This window comes from Moschus berezovskii, chromosome 11, assembly GCF_049115385.1.
Source record: "Moschus berezovskii isolate FMDL1 chromosome 11, NW_MosBer_1.0, whole genome shotgun sequence".
NCBI lineage: Eukaryota > Metazoa > Chordata > Mammalia > Artiodactyla > Moschidae > Moschus > Moschus berezovskii.
Genome location: NC_142470.1, coordinates 61023907 through 61049870, shown reverse-complemented (window position 1 = coordinate 61049870; position 25964 = coordinate 61023907). Strand labels below are relative to the sequence as shown.

General features: G+C 50.4%; 1 protein-coding gene and 1 pseudogene across 1 annotated transcript in view; both read left to right on the top strand.

Moving 5' to 3' along the window:
• The first annotated feature begins 1698 nt into the window (after positions 1-1698).
• On the top strand, positions 1699-2455 carry LOC129540044 (large ribosomal subunit protein uL16-like; annotated as a pseudogene).
• An 881-nt stretch (positions 2456-3336) lies between these two features.
• The window catches only part of NT5DC4 (5'-nucleotidase domain containing 4), an 82363-nt gene continuing 59735 nt past the window's right edge, over positions 3337-25964 (top strand). The window contains 16 exon segments of the mRNA XM_088841787.1: positions 3337-3365; positions 7908-7981; positions 8558-8675; positions 8774-8869; positions 9060-9169; positions 9263-9320; positions 9671-9764; positions 9952-10005; positions 10264-10347; positions 11677-11805; positions 12024-12090; positions 12270-12308; positions 12311-12439; positions 13118-13169; positions 14940-15072; positions 16354-16428. Of these exon segments, the coding sequence (XP_088697913.1) occupies positions 3337-3365; positions 7908-7981; positions 8558-8675; positions 8774-8869; positions 9060-9169; positions 9263-9320; positions 9671-9764; positions 9952-10005; positions 10264-10347; positions 11677-11805; positions 12024-12090; positions 12270-12308; positions 12311-12439; positions 13118-13169; positions 14940-15072; positions 16354-16428 (1341 nt within the window).

The following is a 25964-nucleotide window of genomic DNA, read 5'->3' as shown; positions in this document are numbered from 1 at the left end:
GGTTGGATGGCATCACCGACTCGATGGACATGAGTCTGAGCAAGCCCCGGGAGTTGGTAATGGACAGGGAAGCCAGGGGTGCTGCAGTCTATGGGGTCATAAAGAGTTGGACGTGACTGAGCAACTGAACAACAAACCTGCCCCAGACCTGTCTTGGGGCCCTCCTGTAGCACCTCACCCTCTGCCCATCAGGATCACCAAGCCACATGGTTTATATTGAGTCCTGCCCCAAGGCCACAGGTGCGAGGCCTTGTGCCATGGCCACAGAAGCGGAACCCAGAACCAAGGTCACCTCTGAAGCTAAATGAACCCCTTTGTAACTCTTGCCAAAAGCCCCGACCATCACTAACAAGCTTTATGATGAAAATTAGGCAAAGCTGCCCACTCCAGTGATCACCCTGCATGCTAAGTTGCTTCATTCATGTCTGACTCTTTGCGACCTCATGGACTATAGCCCGCCTGGCTCTTCTGTCCCTCAGTCAAGAATACTGGAGTGGGTTATCCTAATCAATCACGTAATGTCAACCTTCTGCCAGGAATTTTCTTCTCTTGAGGCTATAAAAATTGGCAATTAACCCACAAAAACTGTACTCTTCCTGGTCTGTCAGGAAGTCGGCCTGCTGCACTCACAGTGCCCTGTTATCTCTGCTCTTTGTTCTTTTTAAACTCCTTCCCTTCCGAAATGCTCTTTGTCTGGAAACTCTTTTCCAACCTGGCTCAGAGTTTAGGGACAGGAGGGCACTATCTCCCAGGCTCTGGCTTCTTCTACCTCCTGCCAGCCTCAGATCTTGTGGGAACCCTGGGTCTGCAAGATTGCGTTAGGGGTAAATGAGGCCTCACCTCACTCCCTCAGGGGCCAGTTTTACCTAAAAGAGGGGCCCCAAACTGCTGTATGATGTCCTGAGGGGGAATGTTGATCCCTGGCCTCCCTACCCTCATCCTGTGCTCTTGTAGGAAGGTCAGGATGGCTGAGTGGCCAGTCAGTACGCACGCACACACTCACGCCCACTTTCACATCTGCACTCACACCCACACCACAAACTCCCAGCCACTTCCTTTATTTTGATGGTGAGAGAGACAGGATCTTACAAGTTTCTTAACCTCTTACCCCAAATCTCTCCCTCCATGGTCCCCCACCCATTTTGGGGACTGGCCTTTGCCCTGGGTGGGGCAGGTTTGGGGCAGAATTGTATGTGGGCCATGACTCAGCCCCAGGCCTTCTTGCAAGTGGAGTCATGTCCCTCCTTGTTCACCCTGGCGACGTGTCCTTTGGCTGTTGTGGCCATATCAGAGGGAAGGAGCCCCCTTGGGCCAGGCAAGGCTCCCATGGCCAATGGCCTGTAGGCAGTGCCCAGCCTCTACTGTCCTCGTGGGTCAATTTCCTTCCAGCCCCTCAGCACTGGGGACACTGTGGGCTACATGAAATCTCTTTCTCCTCTAAACTAATACAAATCCTACATTTCCAGAAGATCTCATTCAGGAAGCCCATCTGTTTAAAAAAAAAACCTTCCTGGGATTTCCCTGGTGGTCCAGTGGTTAAGATTACATGCTTCCAATGTAGGGGGAGCGGGTTCGATCCTTTCTCAGTGAACTAAGATCCCACGTGCTGCATAGTGCTGCCAAGAAAAACAAACAAACAAAAAGTCTTCCTGATGGCTCTTTCCTTTTGGCACGCCCACTGAAAATCCTGCTGTTGCCATGAGCTTCTGCCCTGCCTGGTGTTACTGGTATCGTGAAAACAAGTTGAACCCAGAGTCTCACTTCTGCTGAAATGTCCCCGATGCCAAGATCCTTATCTTTGACCTGGGTAGAAGAAGGCACGGAGAAGGCAATGGCAAGCCACTCCAGTACTCTTGCCTGGAAAATCCCATGGATGGAGGAGCCTGGTAGGCTGCAGTCCGTGGGGTCGCTAAGGGTCGGACACGACTGAGCGACTTCACTTTCACTTTTCACTTTCCACTTTCACACATTGGAGAAGGAAATGGCAACCCACTCCAGTGTTCTTGCCTGGAGAATCCCAGGGACGGGGGAGCCTGGTGGGCTTCCGTCTATGGGGTCACACAGAGTCGGACACGACTGAAGTGACTTAGCAGCAGCAGCAGCAGAAGAAGAAGAAGGCAAAAGTGGATGAGTTCCCACTCTGTGGGCACACAGTGTCTGATGAGGATAGGCAGCTGTCCTCTGAAGCCTGAGAGTCTGCCTGTATGTGTGCCAACACCTGCATGGTGAAAAGCTGTGGCAAAGATAGCTTTCACATCCAAGTGTGGCTCCACCCCTTCACATCACCTGCATCAACAAGATGTTGTTCTGTGCTGGAGCTCTTAGGCTCTGATAGGCTCCAGACAGGTATGCACGGTGCCTTTGGAAAGCCCCAGGACCCAGTGACCAGGGTCCACACTGGCCAAATTATAATGTCCATCTGCATCAAGCTGCAGAGCAAGGAGCATGTGATTGAGGCCCTGGTGTGTGCTAAGTTGCTCAGATGTGCCCGAATCTTTGTGACCCCGTGGACTGTAGCCTGCCAGGAAACTCTGTCCATGGGATTCTCTAGGCAAGAATACTGCAGTGGTTTGCCCTGTTCTCCACCAAGGGATCTTCCCCAGCCAGGGATCAAACCCATGTCTCCTGTGGCTTCTGCTTTGCAGGCAGATTCTTTGCCGCTGAGCTACCAGGGAAGCCGAGACCCTATTCGTGGCCAGATTCAAGTTCCCTGGCCACCAGAAGATCCATGTCTCCAAGAAGTGGGGGTTTACTGAGTTTATAAAAAAAAATCTATTTATTTATTTGCCTGCATTGGGCGGGTCTTAGTTGTGGCATACGAGATCTTTAGCTGCAGCATGTGAACTGTTAGTTGTGTTTAGTGGGATCTCAGTTCCCTGACCAGGGATTGAACCCAGGTCTCCTGCCTTGGGAGTGCCGAATCTTGGCCGCTGGACCATCGGAAAAGTCCCGGGACTTACTAAGTTTAATGTAGATGAATTTGAAAACATGGTGACAGAAAAGTGGCTCTCCCCAGATGACTGTGTGATCAAATACATCCCTAATCGTTGCCCCTGGGCAAATGGGGGGCCTTGTGCTCAGGAGAGCCTTGGCACTGTCCCCTCCTTATCACACTCACCAATAAATCCTACTTTCCTGTTAAAACAGAAAAAAAGGCCTTCCTGATGTATTGCTCCACTTCCCATCTCGATCCCTCCACATACCAGTCACCCCTGTGTGAAGAAGCCCGGTCTATGGGAAGTTTCTGGTGATTTTGAGAGGGTTTCTCCAAACTCAGGGGAACAAAACGTCCCTCAAACTCTGCACTGCGGTGGACCAACTGTGTGATCTGGAATAATGCCTCTGGTTGAAGGTGGAGGTGAAGTGTGAGTGGTGACTGGCCTACTCCACGCTCTGGGCACCCCAGATCTGGCCACCTTTCTGAGTGTCAGGTGGCCACGGGGAACAAGGCCATCATGTGCTGGGCCTGGACACCTTCCAACAGGCACAGCCTGGGTGTAAGAGTCAACAGGATTGCAGGCTGAATGGTCCTGTTTTACGCTGCCTCTGGGTGGATGGGAGGGGCCCAGCTGGGAGCTCAAAAGAAAGTGGGAGCAGAAGTGACCATTCTAGGTGGCAATGTGGGGGCCTTGGGCCTCTTTAATTAAAATATATATTTTTAAAATTTGGAAATAATTCCAAAAGTTTATGAAAAGTTGTAAAAATAAAACATAGTTCAAAGAACATCTTTATTTTTTTTTTTTTGCCGAGATTTACCTATTGTTGGGAATTCCCTGGCAGTCCAGTGGTGGTGGTGGTGTTTTTTATTCACTTCAACCATGTCTAACTTTTTGTGACCCCATGGACTGTAGCCTGCCAGGCTCCTCTGTCTGTGGAATTTTCCAGGCAAGGTTACTGGAGTGGGTAGCCATTTCCTTCTCCAGGGGATCTTACCGACCCAGGGATTGAATCTGAGTCTCCTGCATTTCCTGTATTGCAGGATTCTTTACTGCTAAGCCAGCAGGGAAGTCCCCAGTGGTTAGGACTCCACATTTTTCACTGTTGAGTCCCCAGGTTTAATACCTGGTGCAGGAACTAAAATTCCACAAGCTGTGTGCCTCCCCCACCACCGAAAATAAAAAAGATTTACCTATTGCTAACATTTTACTCCATTTGTTTTATTGTTTTATCATCTGTACCTGCCAGTATGTACACACACAGATGGACAGACACACACACACACGTATGTGTGTACATGCATAATTTTTTCCCTACAATCCGAAGGTAAATTACACAGGTCACGACCTTCACCCTGAATACTTCAATATTTTCCAAGAATATTTTTCTTGTGGTGTCAGCTTTACAAATTGACCTTGAGCCAGTGCTTTAAGCTGCCGTCGATCGTCTAGTCTTATACGTTGACCTTATTATGTCCTTGGGTTAAATCCCCGTCCCGGATTGAATATCTGAGAGTAGATACTGCAGTTAGTTGGCATGTCTCTTTAGCCTCCTCCTCTGAAACATTCCCTCTGCCTTTGTCTTCCATGCTGTTGAAAAGTCCAGGGTCTTTGTGAGGGCTCTAGGCAGAGGTGGGTGAAAATGAGCTAACATACCTCCTGCAGCCTCCGTACTCTTGCCTCGCCATCTAATTGTTGTTCATTTGGAATTACCAATGATGGGACTATTTCACTGAAGTATTTTCTTCCCCCCAGATAATTTCTATCCCTTTAACAGTGTCTAACTTCATCTGGTTTGGCCATTTTGGAGAGAATATTTTATGAAGTGTATCATAAACTTGTGTTCCTTTTTAAAAGAGGATATGCTATATCCTTTAAGTCTTTCTGGATGATCCATGTCAAAACTCTAAATGGAAATCATCGTGCTTTGTCGCAAAACCAGCAATTATGGACCTTGAATCCCAGGGACGGGGGAGCCTGGTGGGCTGCCGTCAGTGGGGTCACACAGAGTCGGACACGACTGAAGTGACTTAGCAGCAGCAGCAGCAGGGCCTGTTTGGGATTCCCTGGTGGCTCAGACAGTAAAAAATCCACCTGCAATGCGAGAGACTTGGGTTCGATCCCTGGGTTGGGAAAATCCCTTGGAAGAGGGCATAAGCCACTCCAGTATTCTTACCTGGGAACTCCCCATGGACAGAGAAGACTGGAGGTCTACAGTTCATGGAGTCGAAAAGAGTCAGACATGACTGAGGGACTAAGCACAGCACAGCACAGGGCCTGTTTACAACTCTGCACTAAATGATTACAATTACTCTGCTCTTGCGTACTCATTTTTGTCCTTTTTTTTCCCCTGATTCTGAGATTCTAGTCATCTGCCATTTCTTATAACTCCTGGTATACTTCTAGGGCTCCCCTGATGGTTCAGCGGGTGAAGAATCCACCTTCAGGGCAGGAGACACAGGAGATGTGGGTTTGATCCCTAGGTCAGGAAGATCCTCTGGAGAAGGAAGTAGCAACCCACTCCAGTGTTTTTGCCTGGAGAATTCCATGGACAGGGGAACCTGGCAGACTACAGTGCGTGGGGTTGCAGAGTCAGACACGACTGAGCAACTAGGCACACTTGTAGCAATTCTTTTTTTCTTTTTACAATTTTTATTTATTTATTTATTTGGCTGTGTTGGGTCTTGGTTGTGACATGCAGGATCTTAGTTGCATCATGTGGGATCTTTCTTTGTGCTCGGGCTCCAGAATGCATGACTCAGTAGTCTCAGTGTGTGGGCTCAGTTACTCCATGGCACGTGGGATCTTAGTTCCCTGGCCAGGTCACCTGCATCTCAAAGTGGATTTTTAACCCCTGAGCCACCAAGGAAGTCTCTAGAAATTACTTCTTTAAATGGCCTTGGGCTAGGAAGATTGATAACCCAATGTGCTAGAATTGTTTGTAAAGCAAGAATCCTAAGTGCTTTCTTTCTTTATTAGACACTTTTATTTATTTATTTTAAAATGTTTTAAAAACATAATTCACATTTTATTTAGGTTGAAATTAATTATGCAAAAGTTGATTTCCTTCACTAAAAGTAATCGCAATATTTTGTTTATTATTCCTAGGTAAACCACACGGAGAAGGCAATGGCAAGCCACTCCAGTCCTCTTGCCTAGAAAACCCCATGGATGGAGGAGCCTGGTGGGCTGCAGTCTGTGGGGTCGCTAAGGGTCGGACACGATGGAGCGACTTCACTTTCACTTTCACACATTGGAGAAGGAAATGGCAACCCACTCCAGTGTTCCTGCCTGAAGAATCCCAGGGATGGGGGAGCCTGGTGGGCTTCCGTCTATGGGGTCACACAGAGTCGGACACGACTGAAGTGACTTAGCAGCAGCAGCAGCAGCAGCAGGTAAACCACAAAACACTTATTTTTGTAGGTTTTCTAAATTTTGCTTGTAAATTAAGATGAGGCAGTAGACACGGTCATGTCTTCTTCCCAGGCAGTAGCTTGACTGTCATGCTGTATTCAGTAAGTGAAGTGATGGAAAATATCGAAGTTTATCATGAATTTTGGTTTGAGGAAGACACAAATGTGGCAAGCAAACTTGACATTCAGATGACACTCCAAGGGAAATTTTGCAGAGTTCAGCACAGTAACCTGAAATCTCAACTTGCCTTTGAGAGCTACGGTAAAGAAACTCTAAATGTTCTAACATTGGACCACATTACTCAGGAACAGAAAGATATATTCTCAGACAGTACTTCAAAGCTCTTAAAATGCTTAACTTTGCTATCCTCTGTCATGGGACAGTCTTTTATATTTAAAGCATATGAGTCTCCTGCCTTTGCAACCTCCATGTTTGTTGCACTCTGAGTTCTCTGCTACATTCTAGGTCGTTGTGGTCCTTGGATGCATAAATCCAAGAAGTGAAGATAGTATAATATAGATGAATTGTTCTTCCTTGATTATTCCTGCTTTCTCTCTTAAAAAACAGGGGCTTCCCTGATGGCTCAGCTGGTAAAGAATTAGTCTGCCAATGCAAAAGAGACGTGGGTTCGCTCCCTGAGTTGGGAAGATCCCCTGGAGGAGGACGTGGCTACCCACTCCAGTATTCTTGCCTGGGAAATCCCATGGACAGAGGAGCCTGGAGGGCTACAGTCCCTGGGGTCTCAAAGAGTCAGACACAACTGAGCACACATGAACTTGAAGAACAGAAGGGACATAGAGCAGTCCTGGCTGACTGCTCCCTCAGAGAAAGAGGAGATGGGGGCCCAGGGCAGGGCCAGCAGGGTTAGCAGTGTGGTCTGAAGGTCTGAGGGAGAGGGGAGCTGCTGGACACCACTGATAGCGGGCAGGTGACTGGAGAAGGAACCACTGCCTTCTCACTCCTGGTGCACTGGCCAGTGTGGATGGGGGAGAGCTAAGGGAGCCCAGAGGGGAGCCGCAGGCCCTGGAGCCGGACTGGCATCATCGGTGAGATGGATGCGGGGGTGAGGGGATCGTGATAAACACCCCATTTCCTGACACACCCCATATAACACAGCAGCCCCGGGACTGACTCCTTCAAATACACTGAGATGATGACACTCAAAACACAGGCAAGCCTCTGCTCTCACAAGGGAACATCCTCCTGTAGGTGGGCAGTGGCTGACCAAATGGAAAACTGACTGTGTACACTGAGTGGGGGGAGGGGCTCTCCCCCCTCCCCCACCCCAGACATGGTGCTTTGTGCTGCCCACCTGGGACAAATGCAACATCTCTCAGCTTGGACACAGAGACCTCGATCAGGAAAGTGACACCCCCATTGACCAGGGCACATCCTCACTCTTGGGGATGCCCCCAGAACACTCCCATGGTGAGAGGAGCCCTGCACACGCTGGCACACGTGCTGAGATACACACACGTGCTCAGACACACGCAGGCCTAGGGAAACCCTGGCCTTTGGAGTTTGGGCGCGTTGATCCTGACATCCTCCCCTTTCCAGGATTTTTGTCAACTACAGCCTGACGATGGGGAAAATTGGCTGCTTTGGCTTTGACATGGACTACATGCTGGTCGGTCTAGTCAAGGCTATGGTTTTTCCCGTGGTCATGTATGGATGTGAGAGTTGGACTGTGAAGAAAGCTGATCGCCGAAGAATTGATGCTTTTAAACTGTGGTGCTGGAGAAGACTCTTGAGAGTCCCTTGGACTGCAAGGAGGTCCAACCAGTCCATTCTAAAGGAGACCAATCCTGGGTGTTCATTGGAAGGACTGATGCTAAAGCTGAAACTGCAATACTTTGGCCACCTCATGAGAAGAGTTGACTCACTGGAAAAGACTCTGATGCTGGGAAAGGTTGGGGGAGAGACAGACGACAGAGAATGAGATGGCTGGATGGCATCACCGACTCTGTGGACATGAGTTTGAGTGAACTCCAGGAGTTGGTGATGGACAGGGAGGCCTGGCGTGCTGCGATTCATGGGGTCGCGGAGAGTCGGACACGACTGAGCGACTGAACTGAACTGAACTGAACTGAACATGCTGGCTGGTAGCAGAGAAGGGGAGGGGTGGGAGTGGAGGAGTGAGGAATTGGGGGCCAGGGGCGCCATCCGGGGAATGGGCACCAATGGGCCTGGGTCTGCTCGGCCCGCAGCTTACAAGTCCCCGGCTTATGAGAAGCTGGCCTTCGAGTTGCTGCTGGAGTGCTAGGTCTGCATCGGGTACCCGCACGAGATCCTGCGCTACACTTACGACCCCACCTTCCCCACCAGGTGAGCAGGGCCGGGGAGCGGGGGCCGGGGGCGGGGGCGGGATGCTGAGCCGAGTCCCGGCCTGGCACCCCATTCACAGCCTCTGTGCGCTCACCCAGGGGACTGGTATTCAACATGCTCTACGGAAACCTGCTGAAGGTGGATGCCCAGGGGAACATGCTGCTGGGCATCCACGGTTTCTCCTCCCTCTTGGAGTAAGGCACCGGCTCGGGGGCAAGGATGCTGCAGGAAAGACGGTGGGGGCTGGGGGATGGGTCAAGCACACAGCAGGGGCTCAGCAATGCCAGCTGGAGAAAGGGGGACAGGAGGATGGGGACAGGCGCGAAGGAGTGGCAGGGCCTGGCCGACCACTGGGGGGCGCTGTGGAGGGGCATCATGGCACAGTGCTCACTCCCTCCCCAGGGCGGAGGTCTGAAGCTTCTACCCCAGCAAGTTCATTCAGAGGGACGACCTGCAGCGGTTTCACATCCTCAACACGCTCTTCAACCTGCATGGTGAGGGCTGATGGGCTGAGGGCTGATGGTGAGGTGGTCCCGGCTCTGGCCTGGATCCTTGGGCCAGAGACTGACCGGCCTCCCCACCCCTAGAAACCTACCTCTGTGCCTGCCTGGTAGACTTCTTCTTTGGCTGCTCCCACTACCTCAAGTGCATTCTGTGCCACTTCTCTCCCCCAGCCGTGGGTGACCCAGCAGGATGCTGCTCCCCTTAGGGGCCAAGCCCTGAAGTGGGGGCCCCAGCAAGAGGCAGAGGCTCCTCCTGAGGGGTTCCAAGGGCTTCAAGAACTCAGTGGGAAGGTCATAGATGTGGGAGCCCCCAACTCTGTAACTGATACCCCCAAGGGGTGACCCTCAGTGCATGGTGACACCCCTCCCAAGAGGGCTGGGACATGAACCCAGTGTCCTGCTCACTGTGGATGGAAGGAGTCCCACTGGGAGGGCTCCAGGGTGGTGGTCACCTCAGGGGCCCTTATCAACCTCCTTCTTGGCTTGACTCAGCTGTGACATGGGCTATCAGCACGGGAACCTCTTCATGTCCTTCCAAAGCCTCTTCCAGGATGTGATGGATGCCATGGATTATGTCCACCATTCGGTGAGTGTCCCAGGATCCCAGGCCTCACCCAGGTCCCCAGACGCCATAAGGTTTCACTCTGCTTCCGCTTGAGGATGGTGGTCTGGGTTCCTCCATCTTGGATGCAGGCATGTGCACGCATGCCCGTGCACACACACACACACACACACATGAGCACGTGAACTCACAGCTCTGCTCCCTCCTGCAGGGCTGTCTCAAGGAGAAGACCTTGGAGGACTTAGAGAAATACCTGGAGAAGGATGTGAGTGGCCTTAGACTAGGGTCATGACTAAGCCTTGTCCCCCTTGTCCCCTCCTCCCCCAGGGCAGTGGGGCTGCTCCTCCTTTCCCTGGCTCCTTCTTCAAGATGTGGACAGAGCCCTGCACCCTGGCCTTGTTCCTTGCCTTCCTGCCTGACCTGGGGCCCCCTGCCCACCCATGGGACTGAAACCTGAGAACAGGCTCCAAGGGCAGCTCCGGGGAGGCTCCACTGCTGGAGGTGGCTCCTTTCTCTGCCCCAGGCACAAATCCCCGTCCTGCTGGACAAGATGAAGGAGGTCGGAAAAGTGTTCCTGGCCACCACCAGCAACTACAAATACACAGATGTGAGTATGTAATTGGAGGTGGGTGGAGAGGCGGGGCTTAGCCTCTGGGCCAGAAAACTTTCCTTTCTGGCTCTGGGGAAACTGAGGCCCTGCAGAAACATTGAGGGAGTGGAGAAGCAGTGGGGGTGAAACCCTCATTGCCTGGTTGGTATCTTGGGTTCCATTTCTTGGCCTTTCAAGGTCTCAGTGAAATGTTAGTCACTCAGTCGTGTCTGACTCTTTGTTACCCCGTGGACTGTAGCCAGGCTTCTGTGTCCATGGGATTCTCCAGGCAAGAACACTGGAGTGGGTTGCCATTTCCTTCTCTAGGGGATCTTCCTGACCCAGAGATCAACCCTGCCTCTCCTGCACTACAGGCCCATTCTTTACCCCCGAGCCACCAGGCAAGCCTAGGGTCTCTGTGAAATTATCCATTTCCCCTCCATCTTGCTCCTGTGGTCCCCGGTGTGTCCTGTGGGCTGAGGGCCTTGGCAGCCCCTGGTCCGACCCAGCTAGGTGCCCTAATTCCTGCCTTGCCCTTGCCAGGCCATCATGACCTACCTGTTAGGTGCTGGTGAGGTGAGTGCCATGGGCCTGGCTGGTGGAGGCTGTGTCTAGGGCAAGGAGGCTGGGCCACCTTGCTGCAGGTCCCTCCCATGTCCAGTTTTCTCCTCCAGGAGGAACCAAGGGTATGGGAGGAATTGTTTCACCTGAGTGGGCCTGTTGGAACCTCCCCAGTGGGTGCTGAAACTTCCCCAGTGGGTGGGAGACTGTTGACTTCAGTCAGGCTGTGAAAGGAGCCTGGAGAGGTGGGGAGACCTTGGAAAAGTGACTAGATATTTGGGGAGGGGCTGGATGGGGCGGGAGTGGGTGAGAAGTGGCTTTGGCAGGCCTGGGGGTGGGGAGTGTGACACAACCAGCTAATGGGTAAGCAGGGCTCCAGCTGGGGGGTGGGGTGGGGAGGAACCTGTGCTCTCGTCCTGTGTCCCTGGGTCTTTGACTCTGTGCTATGAGGGACTCCAGGGGCTGACACAGCCCACTCGACATCCAACGCTGGCCTCTGCTAATAGCTTTTGAGCACTTCCTGCCAGCGTGGCTGGGGACGCTGGGTGGTCAGAGGCCCTAGTTCCTGAGCCCTGGTATGTCCCATCTGGCTGAGAGGCCAGGGCTGAGATGGGGGAGCTGGCGAGTTTTCACTGGTCCAGAACCAGGCATCCCAGCCAGGTGTGGGTGGGGCAGCTGTGGGTGAGGACCTGGCTGAGAGCCTGAATCAGATTTTCCAGGATGAGTGCGTGTGTTTGGCACATGCCTTGCCATGTGCCCCGCCACGTCTCGTCCACCCACCTGCAGGCTGAGGCTGCAGCCAGACCCTGGAGGTCCTACTTTGATCTGATCGTGGTTGACACACAGAAGCCCCACTTGTTCGCGGAGGGCACAGCGCTGAGAGAGGTCAACACGGTAATGCAGGGATCGAGGCCTGTCCTCCGTGACCCATGAACCACACTGTGGGGAGGGAGCCTGCCTCTCAGGCTTGACCTGCCCTTGGTGGTGGCTGCTCTGCTGTCTATCTGTCCCTGGAGGGAGGATCCAGTGAGGGGACTCCTTCAGGGCCCTCTGTGGCCCCCTTCTCTCCTCACCCCTGCCAGTCCCAACCCCCCCCACCCTCTTTGACCAGGGCACCCCTCTGCCCCCTCCAGGACATGGGCAAATTCTGTGTTGGTACCTATACTGGCCCCCACCAGCACTGTGCTGTCTACTCTGGAGGTACCAGCTCCCCTTTCCCCCTCCCTCCCTCCTTCCCATTCCTCCTTAGCGACCCTCTTTCAACTAGAAACCCACGTCCTGGTCCTGCCCGCCAGGACAAGACTAGAAGCCCCTGTCCCCAGCCTGCTCACTTGGGCAGGAAGGACTGTGAGTGGGCCTGTCCTCCCCTGGTCTGGCAGGGTCATCGGACGTGGTGTGTGAGCTGCTCGGGGTGCGGGGAAGGACATCCTATACATCGGGGATTACATCTTTGTGGACATCCTCAAATCCAAGAAGCGGCAGGGCTGGCAGACTTGTCTGGTGGTTCCTGAGCTGTCCCGGGAGTTGGGCATCTGGGCCCAAGAGAAGGGTGAGTTGTAGGAGGCAGACCAGCAGGGGGCACTGGCCAGCGATGCTAAAGCCTGCACCATGGTCATCGTCCCCTCTCTCCTATGTGGGGTCAATTGTGACCGTGATCATACCGTCTGCTCTGCGGTTTATGAGAGTGGATCTATTTATTCATGAGAAAACAGAGACCCAGAGAGGTTAAGTGTCTTGCCCAAAGTCACACAGCCTGAAGGGCTAAAGCTGAGGCTCTCGTCCTGTCTCCTGACTCTGGAGCTCCGTGGTGCTTCCGTAGTCCCAGGTTTTCTTCCTCACCTGACTGCATCCTCCCTACTCAGCCTGAGAAATTTAGTGAGTGCAAGGCCCAGTCCTCCAGCTGAGAAGTCAGGAGTTCCTATGAACCAAACAATTTGGGCTTGTTCTAAGGGCTGGGTTTGAGTCACTGACGTCTGACCTTGGGCAGGTCATCTAACTCTCTGGCCAACTTCCTCATCTGTCCCACAGGGCTCTCCCTGCTCTGCCCTGGGCGGAGTCTCCCTCAGTGTAAGGAGAGGGGCAAAGATGTTATGCACACAGCTGGGCCCTGGGCAGGGGAGTGGGGTTAGACTCTGGTGATCTTTCTACCCTGACCTCTCTAGCTGACCTAGACCCAAGACAAAGTGGGCAGGGCTGTCAGGTCCCCTGTCACCTGTCTGCTTTTCAGAGTGAATGGAGATGCTGAAGAGGCTGGACACGCATCTAGCGGACCTGTACCAGTGAGAGCCCTGACCTGTGACCCCTACCCTGGGAGGGAAGCAGGATGGAGGGTGGTGGTCCACATCCATGCCTGGCAGCAGGGTCCATGCCAGGTTGCTCAGGAAATCATGATCTGTTTCAGACTGGGCTTCCCTACTAAACTGGACTCTGACCCCCTTGAGATGCTCACACTGACTGCTAGGCCCTTCCTCCTAAACCACTGACCCTCTCACATATGGGCACACACCCAGCTCAGTGCCCCCACTGGGTGCCCACAGAGTGTCTCCCACCGCATGCCATCTGGGGAGGTTGTACCTGGAGACTGTGGGGCCCCCAGCTTCTCTCCTCCTGGGTCCAGTGGCCATTTTTGCACCAGGCACACAGATGACAGCGGTCATGGCCTAAAACTCAACAACGTCCCAAGAGGGAGAGTCAGGCAAGAGCAGGGTGCTGAGGAGGAGGGGATGGGCCTGGCGGGGTGGAGGCTGAGGCGTGTGACTCCAGGTCGCCTGCCTGGATTAGCTCTGTCCCAGGTCTCCAGAGCCCAGTTATGACTCCCCCACTCTCCAGGAGTGCCACTGGGCCTTGTCAGCCTGTGCCCTCTGCTGGCCCTTGTGCTGAATGACAGCAGTGTGCTCTTGAAGGGTTGAGGTTCTTCCATCTCCACCATTAACCTTGAGAAGTGCCTGCCTCCTGGCTTGGGTCCTCATATGACCGACTGCCTGGCTAGTGTCTGGGGTCAGCCAGACAAAGGGCCTGAGAAGACAGGATTTAGGGTGGATGAGTTGGTGGGTCTGGGTAAGGAAAGGACACGTTCCCTAGTGTCATTCCTGACCAGTCACTAGAGGTGGAAGAGTCCCACAGGGGTTCAGGCCACTTGACATTCCCAGGCCCAGTGGGGACCAATAGTACAGGATCTTGGCTGAACCTCTTGTAGGGAATTCAGTGCTTTCATGCCATATGATCCTCCCACAGCCCCTTGAGGGGGACTGGACAGGGATTGTCACCCTTATTTTACAGATGGGGAAACTGAGGCACAGAGAGGGGAACAAGGATGTCCTTGGTCACTCTGGGAGTAATACTGGACCACTTTTCTTTTTTTGAAAAAAACTATTTGTTTTTGACCTGGGTTTTCACTGTTGTGCATGGACTTTCTCTAGTTGCGGCAAGTGGGCTTCTTACTCGGTGGCTTCTCTGGTCGCGGAGCACAGGCTCAGTAGTTGTGGTACACAGGCTTAGTTGTCCCTGAGGCATGTGGGATCTTCCTGGAGCAGGGACAGAGCCCGTGTCCCCTACACTGGCAGGCAGATTTTTAACGACTGAACTATGAGGGAATGGAATGCTTTTCTAGATTCTGAAAGCAGGGCCTGTAATGAGGTGGGGCCCTGCTAGGGGGGTGGGGCGGGAGCGGGGCTGGGTGTGTGGGTCTTACCAGAAAGTAAGTGATGCTGAGAGTGTAGAGCAGGCTGGTCGCTCTCCAGGGCCAGGCAGGAAAGCAGGGAGTGGGGCCTGGGGCCAAGCAGAGAGAGCCGCCCCACCTCCCAAAGCCCGGGCTGGCTGAGCGCCATGGCAGCTCCTTCCTTGTGGTGGGTGAGGGCCTCAATGTCCTTAGGGGACTATTTCCCGGGAGGGCAGGGCTGGGCCTGACCCTGGCAGACAGGCTTGCTTGTGGGTGATGTAGGTCCTGGGCGTGTGGGGGTTGGGGAATGGGATCTCGAATCAGTGAGCTGCCCCTCTGCCAGAGGGTCAGCCAGGAAGGAGCTGGACCTGTGCTACAATGTGATGGGCAGCCTGTTGCGGTGTGGCTTCCGCCAGACACTCTTCTCCAGCCAGCTGATGTGCAACGCTGACCTCTACACAGCCACCTGCCTCAATTTCCTGTACCAGCCACTCAGCTTGCTGTACCGGGCAGCCTGGGAGCTGGTGGGTCCCTAGCATCCCTGAACCTCCGTCCCAGAAGGACCCATGGGTGCTTGGCTCTGCCAAGAGCATTTGAGGTCACCAGACCCCCTTCTCCCATCTCCAGGCACAAATGGGCCAAACCCTTGCAGATAACTGTCTGTCTCATAAAGAATGCTCTGGAGGGGTTATGGTTCTACAGATAAGATGCCTCTGCTGGGAAGTTTTCCTCCTGCTCAGTTTTAACTACTGCTTTAAACTGAGACTGCATTATCTCCCTAGTACACATGATCCCGCTTTCAAGGAGGAAGGCTGTGGTCCCCCTATCCTCAGTAACCACAGTACACTGATCACAGGGAAAGTGGACCAAACAGCAGACTGCATAGTAAACACTCCAGCTGGTTTTCCTCTGGAAGACCTGGAACGCTTCTCAGTCAAGAGCAGGGCAGTGAAGGCGACAGTGATGCCACAGGGTTCATGGGGGCCATGAGACTGGCCAGTGCAGAGCTCCCCTGGGCATGCATGTCCCTTCTCCCAACGAGTGGTCATTATTTCCATCTTAGATGATGTACCATCTGCAGTCAAGGATCTAGACTTGAAGCTAGTACTCTGGGGCTCTGTGAACCCTATTTTTCTTGCCACTCTCAGCTGCCTTCCTGATAATTGAGAGCAGGAGAAACCATTTTATGTTTCTGGGCTGGGTGCTTTTTTTTTTAATTGATTCTGCTTAATGCTTAATATAACTCAGCAAAGTAGGTTTTCTTCTCATTTTACCACTGGTGAACTGGAAGTGCAGAGAACCTAAATTACTTAGGTTCAGACTGCTGCTAGGTACACTGCAGAGTCAGGATTTGAATCCAGGGCCACTTTGTCCCCTGCACCACGCTGCCACACTGAGCTCTCACTGTGCAGCCTCATCTCATCTCTGGGCTTTTAAATGAGGAGGCTGGAGGATTCCTGTAGGCAAAACAGGGGATCTGAGGCGTTATCATGCAGTTAGACACCATTGCTAAAGTAGAGACCAGACAGGTGAAGAAACAGCATCCGGAGCGCCCAGGTGAAAGAGCTAAAGAAACCTGAACTTACCCAGCAGTGCTGCCTGGGATTTTTGAGGAAGTGAAGTCCATCTGCTAGAAACTTCCTCCTCCTGCTGACCCGCTTGGGCTCCCTTTTCTGTAGCATCACTGGGCAGGAAGCTGGCAGCTATGGGCAGAGGATGGCGTTGGGGGATATTGATGTGTAACTGGGGACTCTGGAAGGCCTCAGCACCGATGGCGCTCCTCCACCTCCTATTGTTCCCTACAGATGCCCCATGAGACAGCAGTGGAGCAAGAAAGGGCCAGTCTGGTTCCCGCCTTCAGCTTCTCTTGCAGCCAGAGGGTGAGTTACTGGAAAGTGAGGGCTGCCAGCTGACTGGCCGGGGAGCTCAGAGACTTGGGGGCTCCTCTTGGGCTAGAGCGGGGGTCCCAGTGGAGCAGTATCAACCCGAGGGGTTATTTGGGAGGTCTGCGGGAGCTATTTTGTCTTCCAGTGCAATCATTCCTGAATATTCATGTAGGAATACATATTATTTTATTATACGTTGCTTTTCATTTCTCATTTGTTATAGTTATGATTTGATTGTTAAGATTATATAGACAATCATATTGTCTATGAATTTCAATTCAGAATCAAGAAGAGCAAATGAAAATATTTATTTTTTAATTGAAGTATGATTGATTTGCAATGTTGTGGTAGAAAATACTTGGTTTTAACACAAGGCAGGGGATCTGAGAGGACCAAGAACCACTGGCTTTCAGACTCACTGAGGTCCTGCTTGGCTGACTGAATTGGGGCCCATATCTCCCATCTCTTCTGGATCATTCCTCTGACAGATCCATCCTCATTCTGGGAGAGGTGACAGAACACAGACTCCCCGGCCAGGCTTCCTCAGCAGGCGACTTTTATGGACACAAAGGGGAGGGGCTCCTTCTTCGCCCCCTCTGTGCCTCTGCCCTCTGAGTGGAGACCCACGCTTTCCTGAGTGGCAGGCTCAGCTCCTCACCTAGTCATGCAGCCCCGAGCCCTGCAGGAGGGTTCCTGTTCCTACCCTGGCGTACCCAGGGCTTGATTTTCAAAATGCCCATCTTATTGGTTCCCTTTAGTGTGGTGGCTCCAGGCTCAGTGTACATTCTTTCCACCAGTGTTTTTCACCAGGTGCCTCCCATATGCCTGACAAAGTAGAAACTGAATTATAAGCCACTTTACTCCTGCCTAGGAGAAGCTCAAAATTCAAGTACATTGATAATATTAAATGGCAAGGACCTAACAGAAGCAAAAGAGATTAAGAAGAGGTGGTGAGAATACACAGAAGAACTGAAGGTCTTCATGACCCAGATAACCGTGATGGTGTGGTCACTCACCTAGAGCTAGACATCCTGGAGTGTGAAGTCAAGTGGGCCTTAGGAAGCATCACTACGAACAAAGCTGGTGGAGATAACGGAATTCCAGCTGAGCTATTTAAAATCTTAAACCAGTGGTTTGCAACTGTTTTTTCCCTCCCAACCCACCAGAGGACTAGACCCACTCCCCTCTGTAACTGTGGGTTCTCTGGGGAAGCGTTGGTTACTCTGCCCTCTCATCTCCATCCCAGCACTGACTAAGGCATTTGGACACATTTTCTACCCCTGGCTGGGAGTCACTTTGTGAACCTGGGAAGGCCCCATAACCAGCTTTCTTTGTTTCTTATAAGGCTGAGGGCAAAGAGAGAGAGGAAGACCAGGAGGGCTGCATGGAGGCAGACTGAATCCAGGACATGACTGGCATCACCATCCTCTTCTATGAGATAACAGGAAAAATATGAGAGAGAGAGAAAGCAACCATATTAAAATCTCCTAAATGTAACAGATCTGGAGCCCAGGAGCCCTTCTTTTAGGGAGGAGGAAGGGGTCTTGTTCTCCCTAGCTGCCGGGCCATTTGTGAGTACCAAGTGGAACTATTTAACCCAGTTCTCCTGAGTATATCCTTTCTCATCCATTTTTATTTCTATAAATTTCTTTTTAAAAGTAGTGTTTCTGTGCACTTTTGATTCTGTTACTAAACAACAGTGGCTATAGATGACTTCATTAACTGTTCTTTCCAGTCACTGTGAAAGACAGCGAGACGGTCTTTGAACTTCATGTACAGACATGCATTAAAATCCATAGAACGTCCTGCTTGTGATTTTAAAACCTGATTCTTCATTCTAGTTGGAGCTCCTCCATGGTGTTAAGCCCTCGCCCTTTACTGAATTTGAGTTCACTTTTCTTGTTAATGGTATCATCTGGAGGCTTTTTTGTTGCTCAGGCTCTCAGCTGTGTCTCTTTGCCACCCCATGGACTGCAGCATGTCCTTCACTCTATCTCCTGGAGTTTGCTCCAACTCATGCCACCCAAACATCTCGTTCTTCTCCTGCCCTCAGTGGAGGCTTAGAAGGACTATATCTCTATGTTTGAAGTGAAAGTATGTGATCCAGTTTACTTGTTTTATTTTCTGTGGGTGAATAGGGGAAACATTTGGAATATCTGAGGATAAATAAGGGACAACAGGCCCTGTGCTCAGAGTTCACATTTTTTGACATCTCCTGTGCATTTCAGAAGCTTCCAGACCTTTCATTCTTCTTCCTGTGTTGACTTTTGGGCCTCAGAGTCACCAGGGGCAAGTTTTCCAGGAAAGGACTAGGTACCGCTGACCTTGTGTCTTTATTTTTTAAAGAAACAGAAAGTATATTTTTAGCTGTTTTCTGTCTTTTAAAATATTTATTTGGCTGCACCTGGTCTTAGTTGAAGCATGCAAATTCTTAGTTATGGCATGTGGGATGGAACCCGGGCCTCCTGCATTGAGAGTGCAGTCTTAGCCATTGGGCTCCCAGACAAGCCCTGGCCTTGTGTCTTTAAACACTAGACTCTTATTAAAGGCCTAGAGGATAGTATTTTACCAGGAAAACTACTCAGACCCTAGGGTGCATGCTTTTCTTTGAAATCCAGTAGCATTACAAAAAGTATTTTGTTAATACTGCCCTCCTAGGGCAGAGAGAATGCAGAAATGGCCTGGGGGGTAAGTGGCCTGGCAGGAGATCCTTAAGGGGTCTGAGGAAGAGAAGAGGCAGAGGAAGGGGAAAGGGGCGGGGAGGGGGAGCACAGAACCACAGAAAGAAGAGGTGGTCAAGGCCCCTTCCTGTGCTTCTTCTGTCTCCCTCCTCTCCTCCCTCAGGTCTCAGGGGCCTCCCACCTCCCTGATCCTCTTTCTCAGGATCATCACGCTCTGACATTTGTGATGCTCTAACATGTGTCCCCCGGAGAAGGCAGTGGCACCCCACTCCAGTACTCTTGCCTGGAAAATCCCATGGACGGAGGAGCCTGGTAGGCTGCAGTCCATGGGGTCGCAAAGAGTTGGACACGACTGAGTGACTTCACTTTCACTTTTCACTTTCATGCATTGGAGAAGGAAATGGCAACCCACTCCAGTGTTCTTGCCTGGAGAATCCCAGGGACAGGGGAGCCTGGTGGGCTTCCATCTATGGAGTCGCACAGAATCGGATACAACTGAAGTGACTTAGCAGCAGCGTGTGTCCCCACTAGACTTGTGGCTCCATGGGGACAGGTCATTTGGGTCACCATTGTATCTCTGGTGTCCAGTGTCCTGTATGTTTTATTGCATGAGCCATGTAACCTGATTTATTATTACTCTGGGTTGGCGTGTAGAATTGCAGGGAAAAGAGTGGGGCTACAGGTATATCGTAAAGACCAGAGGAAGTGGGGAAAGGCTAGACAGCTTTGGATTAGAACTCTGCCTAACTCCTAGGAAGTCATCTGTATTTCTTTCTGGGGTTGTTCATTTGATGCAGTGTGTGTGTGTCTGTGTGTGTGTGTTTAAAAACAACATTATGTCGGGACTTCCCTGGTGGTCCAGTGGTTAAGACTCCACCTTTCAATGGAGTGCAGGTTCAATCCCTGTTGGGGAACTAAGATCCCACATGTCATGCGGCAACTAAGCCCATGTGCTAAAACTAGGATCGACATATATATGCTATCATGTGTAAATATTAATAGATAGCTAGTGGGAACCTGCTGTATAGCACAGGGAGCTCAGCTTGATGCTCTGTGATAACTCTGTGATGACCTAGAGGGGTGGGATTGGGGGGGGAGTATGAAGGAGGGAGGTCCCAGAAGAAGGGGATATATGTATATATATAGCTGATTCATGTTTTTGTACAGCAGAAACTAACAATATTGTAAAGCAGATATCAGTTCAATTCAGTTCAGTCACTCAGTCGTGTCTGACTCTTTGAGACCTCATGAACCGCAGCACGCCAGGCCTCCCTGTCCATCACCAACTCCCCGAGTTTACTCAAACTTATGTCCATTGAGTCAGTGATGCCATCCAGCCATCTCATCCTCTGTCGTCCCCTTCTCCTCCTGCCCCCAATCCCTTCCAGCATCAGGGTCTTTTCAAATGAGTCAGCTCTTCGCATCAGGTGGCCAAAGTATTGGAGTTTCAGCTTCAACATCAGTCTTTCCAATGAACACCCAGGACTGATCTCCTTTAGGATGGACTGGTTGGATCTCCTTTCAGTCCAAGGGACTCTCAAGAGTCTTCTCCAACACCACAGTTCAAAAGCATCAATTTTTCTGCACTCAGCTTTCTTTATAGTCCAACTCTCACATCCATACATGACTACTGGAAAAACCAAAGCTTTGACTAGACAGACTTTTGCTGACAAAGTAATGTCTCTGCTTTTTAATATGCTATCTAGGTGGTCATAGCTAAGGAGTAAGCATCTTTTAATTTCATGGCTGCAATCACCATCTGCAGTGATTTTGGAGCCCCCAAAATAAAGTCAGCCACTGTTTTCCCATCTATTTGCCATGAAGTGATGGGACTGGATGCCATGATCTTAGATTTCTTTTTTTTTTTTTTAGATTTCTGAATGTTGAGCTTTAAGCCAACTTTTTCACTCTCCTCTTTCACTTTCATCAAGAGGCTCTTTAGTTCTTCACTTTCTGCCATAAGGGTGGTGTCATCTGCATATCTGAGGTTATTGATATTTCTCCCGGCAATCTTGATTCCAGCTTGTGCTTCTTCCAGCCTGGCGTTCCTCATGATGTACTCTGCATAGAAGTTAAATGAGCAGGGTGACAATATACAGCCTTGACGTCCTCCTTTTCCTATTTGGAACCAGTCTGTTGTTCCATGTCCAGTTCTAACTGTTGCTTTCTGACCTACATACAGGTTTCTCAAGAGGCAGGTAGGGTGGTCTGGTATTCCCATCTCTTTCAGAATTTTCCATAGTTTATTGTGATCCTCACAGTCAAAGGTTTTGGCATAGTCAATAAAGCAGAAATAGATGTTTTTTTGGAATTCTCTTGCTTTTTCAATGATCCAACAGATGTTGGCAATTTGATCTCTGGTTCCTCTGCCTTTTCTAAAACCAACTTGAACATCTGCAAGTTCACGATTCACATATTGTTGAAGCCTGGCTTGGAGAATTGCGTGAGATGAGTGCAACTGTGTGGTAGTCTGAGCATTCTTTGGTATTGCCTTTCTTTGGGATTGGAATGAAAACTGACCTTTTCCAGTCCTGTGGCCACTGCTGAGTTTTCCAAATTTGCTGACATATTGAGTGCAGCACTTTCACAACATGATCTTTTAGGATATGAAAGAGCATAACTGAAATTCCATCACCTCCACTAGCTTTGTTCATAGTGATGCTTCCTAAGGCCCACTTGACTTCACATTCCAGGCTGCCTGACTCTAGGTGAGTGATCACACCATTGTGATTATCTGGGTCATGATCTTTTTTGTACAGTTCTTCTGTGTATTCTTGCCACCTCTTCTTAATATCTTCTGATTCTGTTAGGTCCATACCACTTCTGTCCTTTATTGAGCCCATCTTTGCATGAAATGTTCCCTTGGTATCTCTAATTTTCTTGAAGCGATCTCTAGTTTTTCCCATTCTATTGTTTTCCTCTATTTCTTTGCACTGATTGCTGAGGAAGGCTTTCTTATCTCTCCTTGCTATTTTTGGAACTCTTCATTCAAATGGGTATATCTTTCCTTTTCTCCTTTGCTTTTGGCTTCTCTTCTTTTCTCAGCTATTTATAAGGCCTCCTCAGACAGCCATTTTGCTTTTTTGCATTTTTCTTGGGGATGGCTTGATTCCTGTCTCCTGTACAATATCACAAACCTCTGTCCACAGTTCATCAGACACTCTAGCAGATCTAGTCCCTTAAATCTATTTCTCACTTCCACTGTATAGTCATAAGGGATTTGACTTAGGTCATACCTGAATGGTCTAGTGGTGTTCCCCACTTTCTTCAATTTAAGTTTGAATTTGGCAATAAGGAGTTCCTGATTTGAGCCACAGTCAATTCCTGGTCTTGTTTTTGCTGACTGTATAGAGCTTGTCCACCTTTGGCTGCAAAGAATATAATCAATCTGATTTCGGTGTTGGCCATCTGGTGATGTCCATGTGTAGAGTCTTCTCTTGTGTTGTTGGAATAGGGTGTTTGCTATGACCAGTGCATTCTCTTGGCAAAACTCGAAATTAAAAGACGCTTGCTCCTTGGAAGGAAAGTTATGACCAACCTTGATAGTATATTAAAAAGCAGAGACATTACTTTGCCAACCAAGGTCCGTCTAGTCAAGGCAATGGTTTTTCCCGTGGTCATGTATGGATGTGAGAGTTGGACTGTGAAGAAAGCTGATCGCCGAAGAATCGATGCTTTTGAACTGTGGTGTTGGAGAAGACTCTTGAGAGTCCCTTATACTGCAAGGAGATCCAACCAGTCCATTCTAAAGGAGATTAATCCTGGATGTTCATTGGAGGGACTGATGCTAAAGCTGAAACTGCAATACTTTGGCAACTTCATGCGACGAGTTGACTCACTGGAAAAGACTCTGATGCTGGGAAAGGTTGGGGGCGGGAGGAGAAGGGGACGACGGAGAATGAGATGGCTGGATGGCATCACCGACTCTGTGGACATGAGTTTGAGTGTACTCCGGGAGTTGGTGATGGACAGGGAGGCCTGGCGTGCTGTGATTCATGGGGTCGCGGAGAGTCGGACACGACTGAGCGACTGAACTGAACTGAACTGAACTATGCTGCTGCTGCTAAGTCACTTCAGTCGTGTCCGACTCCGTGTGACCCCATAGGCGGAAGCCTACCAGGCTCCCCCATCCCTGGGATTCTCCAGGCAAGAACACTGGAGTGGGTTGCCATTTCCTTCTCCAATGTGTGAAAGTGATAAGTGAAAGTGAAGTCGCTCAGTCGTGTCCGACCCTTAGTGACCCCATGGACTGCAGCCCACCAGGCTCCTCCATCCATGGGATCCTCTAGGCAATAGTACTGGAGTGGCTTGTCATTGCCTTCTCCGTTGCCTACTATACCCCAATTAAATAAAACAAACAAACAAAAAAGAGAATTGGTTGTCTCATATTGCAAAGTATGGGCTTGGCTGACTCCAGGCTTTAGCCCAGGGATCAAATGATGTCACTGAATGTCACCACACTTTCTCCAGCTCTCAGGCTTATTCCATTTTGGTGCCATTCTCAGGTAGGTTTTTTTCTCCATGGGTATAAGTAGATTTACAGATTCCCATCCTATCTCTTTGGCAACTCTACCAGGAAAAGTCTCACTGGTTTTGTGTGAGACACAACCCCATCCTCCAGTCAATGTCATTAGCCAAGAGATACTGGGTGCTGGTTGGCCTGACCTGGGTCATATGCTCTTGTGGGTAGAGTCCATTCCTCTTAAGCTAGACTGTGAGCAGGAAACAGGAAATTAGGTGCTCTTTTTTAAAGATAGTTATCTACTTTTATTTATTTGGTTGCTCCAGGTCTTAGTTGTGGTATGTAGGATCTAATTCCCTGACCAGGGATTGAACCCAGGACCTCTGTATTGGGAGTGTGCAGTCTTAACTGCTGGACTACCAGGGAAGTCCCTAGGGTGTTCTTATTAGAAGGACTGCATGCCCGGCAGGCACGATGGAGGTCTTTTATAGCAGGAGTAACTGGTACCTGCTGCTGCTGCTAAGTCACTTCAGTCGTGTCCGACTCTGTGCGACCCCATAGACGGAAGCCCACCAGGCTCCCCCTTCCCTGGGATTCTCCAGGCAAGAACACTGGAGTGGGTTGCCATTTCCTTCTCCAATGTGTGAAAGTGGAAAGTGAAAAGTGAAAGTGAAGTCACTCAGTCGTGTCCCCGACCCTTAGCGACCCTACGGACTGCAGCCTACCAGGCTCCTCCATCCATGGGATTTTCTAGGCAAGAGTACTGGAGTGGCTTGCCATTGCCTTCTCCGAACTGGTACCTAGTAAATAGTAATAACCGTCATACCTGCTCCCTTCCTTGTCTTCTGGTTCCCAGGCATTCTGCACCTGATGTCAGCACATAACCATCCCTGCTGCTGCTGCTGCTAAGTCACCTCAATAGTGTCCGACTCTGTGTGACCCCTTAGATGGAAGCCCACCAGGCTCCCCCGTCCCTGGGATTCTCCAGGCAAGAACACTGGAGTGGGTTGCTATTTCCTTCTCCAATGTGTGAAAGTGAAAAGTGAAAATGAAGTCGCTCAGTCGTGTCTGACCCTTAGCGACCCCACGGACTGCAGTCCACCAGGCTCCTCCATCCATGGGATTTTCTAGGCAAGAGTACTGGAGTGGCTTGCCATTGCCTTCTCCGTAACCATCCCTATTTATCTTCAATAATTATAGCGGAGATACGGGCTTTAAACAGAATGAAGTCTAATGTGTAGGGACAGCTTCTTAGGAGAGGGGAGTATGAGTATTGAAGATAACCATCCCTATTTATCTTCAATACTCATACTCCCCTCTCCTAAGAAGCTGTCCCTACACATTAGACTTCATTCTGTTTAAAACCCGTATCTCCGCTATAATTCCCTGTAAATCTTCCTGCCAAGCGATTAAAGGCCTGCCTTCTTTCCTTCCTGCCTGCTCTGGTTTCTAGGAAGAGTTATTTACTGAACAGGAGGGTTACTGAGAACCTACAAAGAGCTCCAGAATCAGGGTGTAGTTTTCTGCAGCTGCTGTACCATCCACTATCATTTCCACATCCTTTTAGATCTTGAAGATGCTACTTAGTCTAATCAGGCTGTTTGCTGCTGCTGCTGCTGCTAAGTCGCTTCAGTCATGTTCGACTCTGTGCGACCCCATAGACAGTAGCCCACCAGGCTCCCCCGTCCCTGGGATTCTCCAGGCAAGAACACTGGAGTGGGTTGCCATTTCCTTCTCCAATGCATGAAAGTGAAAAGTGAAAGTGAAGTCGCTCAGTCGTGTCCGACTCTTAGCAATCCCATGGACTGTAGCCTACCAGGCTCCTCCATCCATGGGGTTTTCCGGCAAGAGTACTGGAGTGGGGTGCCATTGCCTTCTCCATCAGGCTGTTTAAAACCTCTAATTTGTCAGTTTGAAAACTACACATTATTAGATGCCAATAATGCATCCTGCATTGTCAGAACCCAGAATGGTACTGAGACATCCTGCTAAGAACTGGCAATGGTGAAGTTGCTCTTTTGAGAACTAGGAGGGATGTGCTTGACTCTTGTCTGCTCATTTTGACTATTTGATTTCTCATTTTCAGCTTCTGTGCTTTCTAAGCATTATTTGGCTTCACAGATCAAGTGAGTCTATAAGGGGAGGAAAGGGCTGGCTGCATGGATTCCTGCATTTTTGTTGTGGTGACAGTATTTCTCATCGAGAGTTAGTCTATTAGCTTCAGGGTTTTATAGCTCAGTTTTATGAATCTTGTTATAAATCTTAGAGATGGCTCTGCTTGCCTCACAGTGGGAACATCCACATCCTGGGTGAGGCTGGGGGTCAGATCAAGGTGAGTTCTCCAGGGTAATAGGTGTTCCCTGTGAGGCCTATTGGTGTTTCCCAGT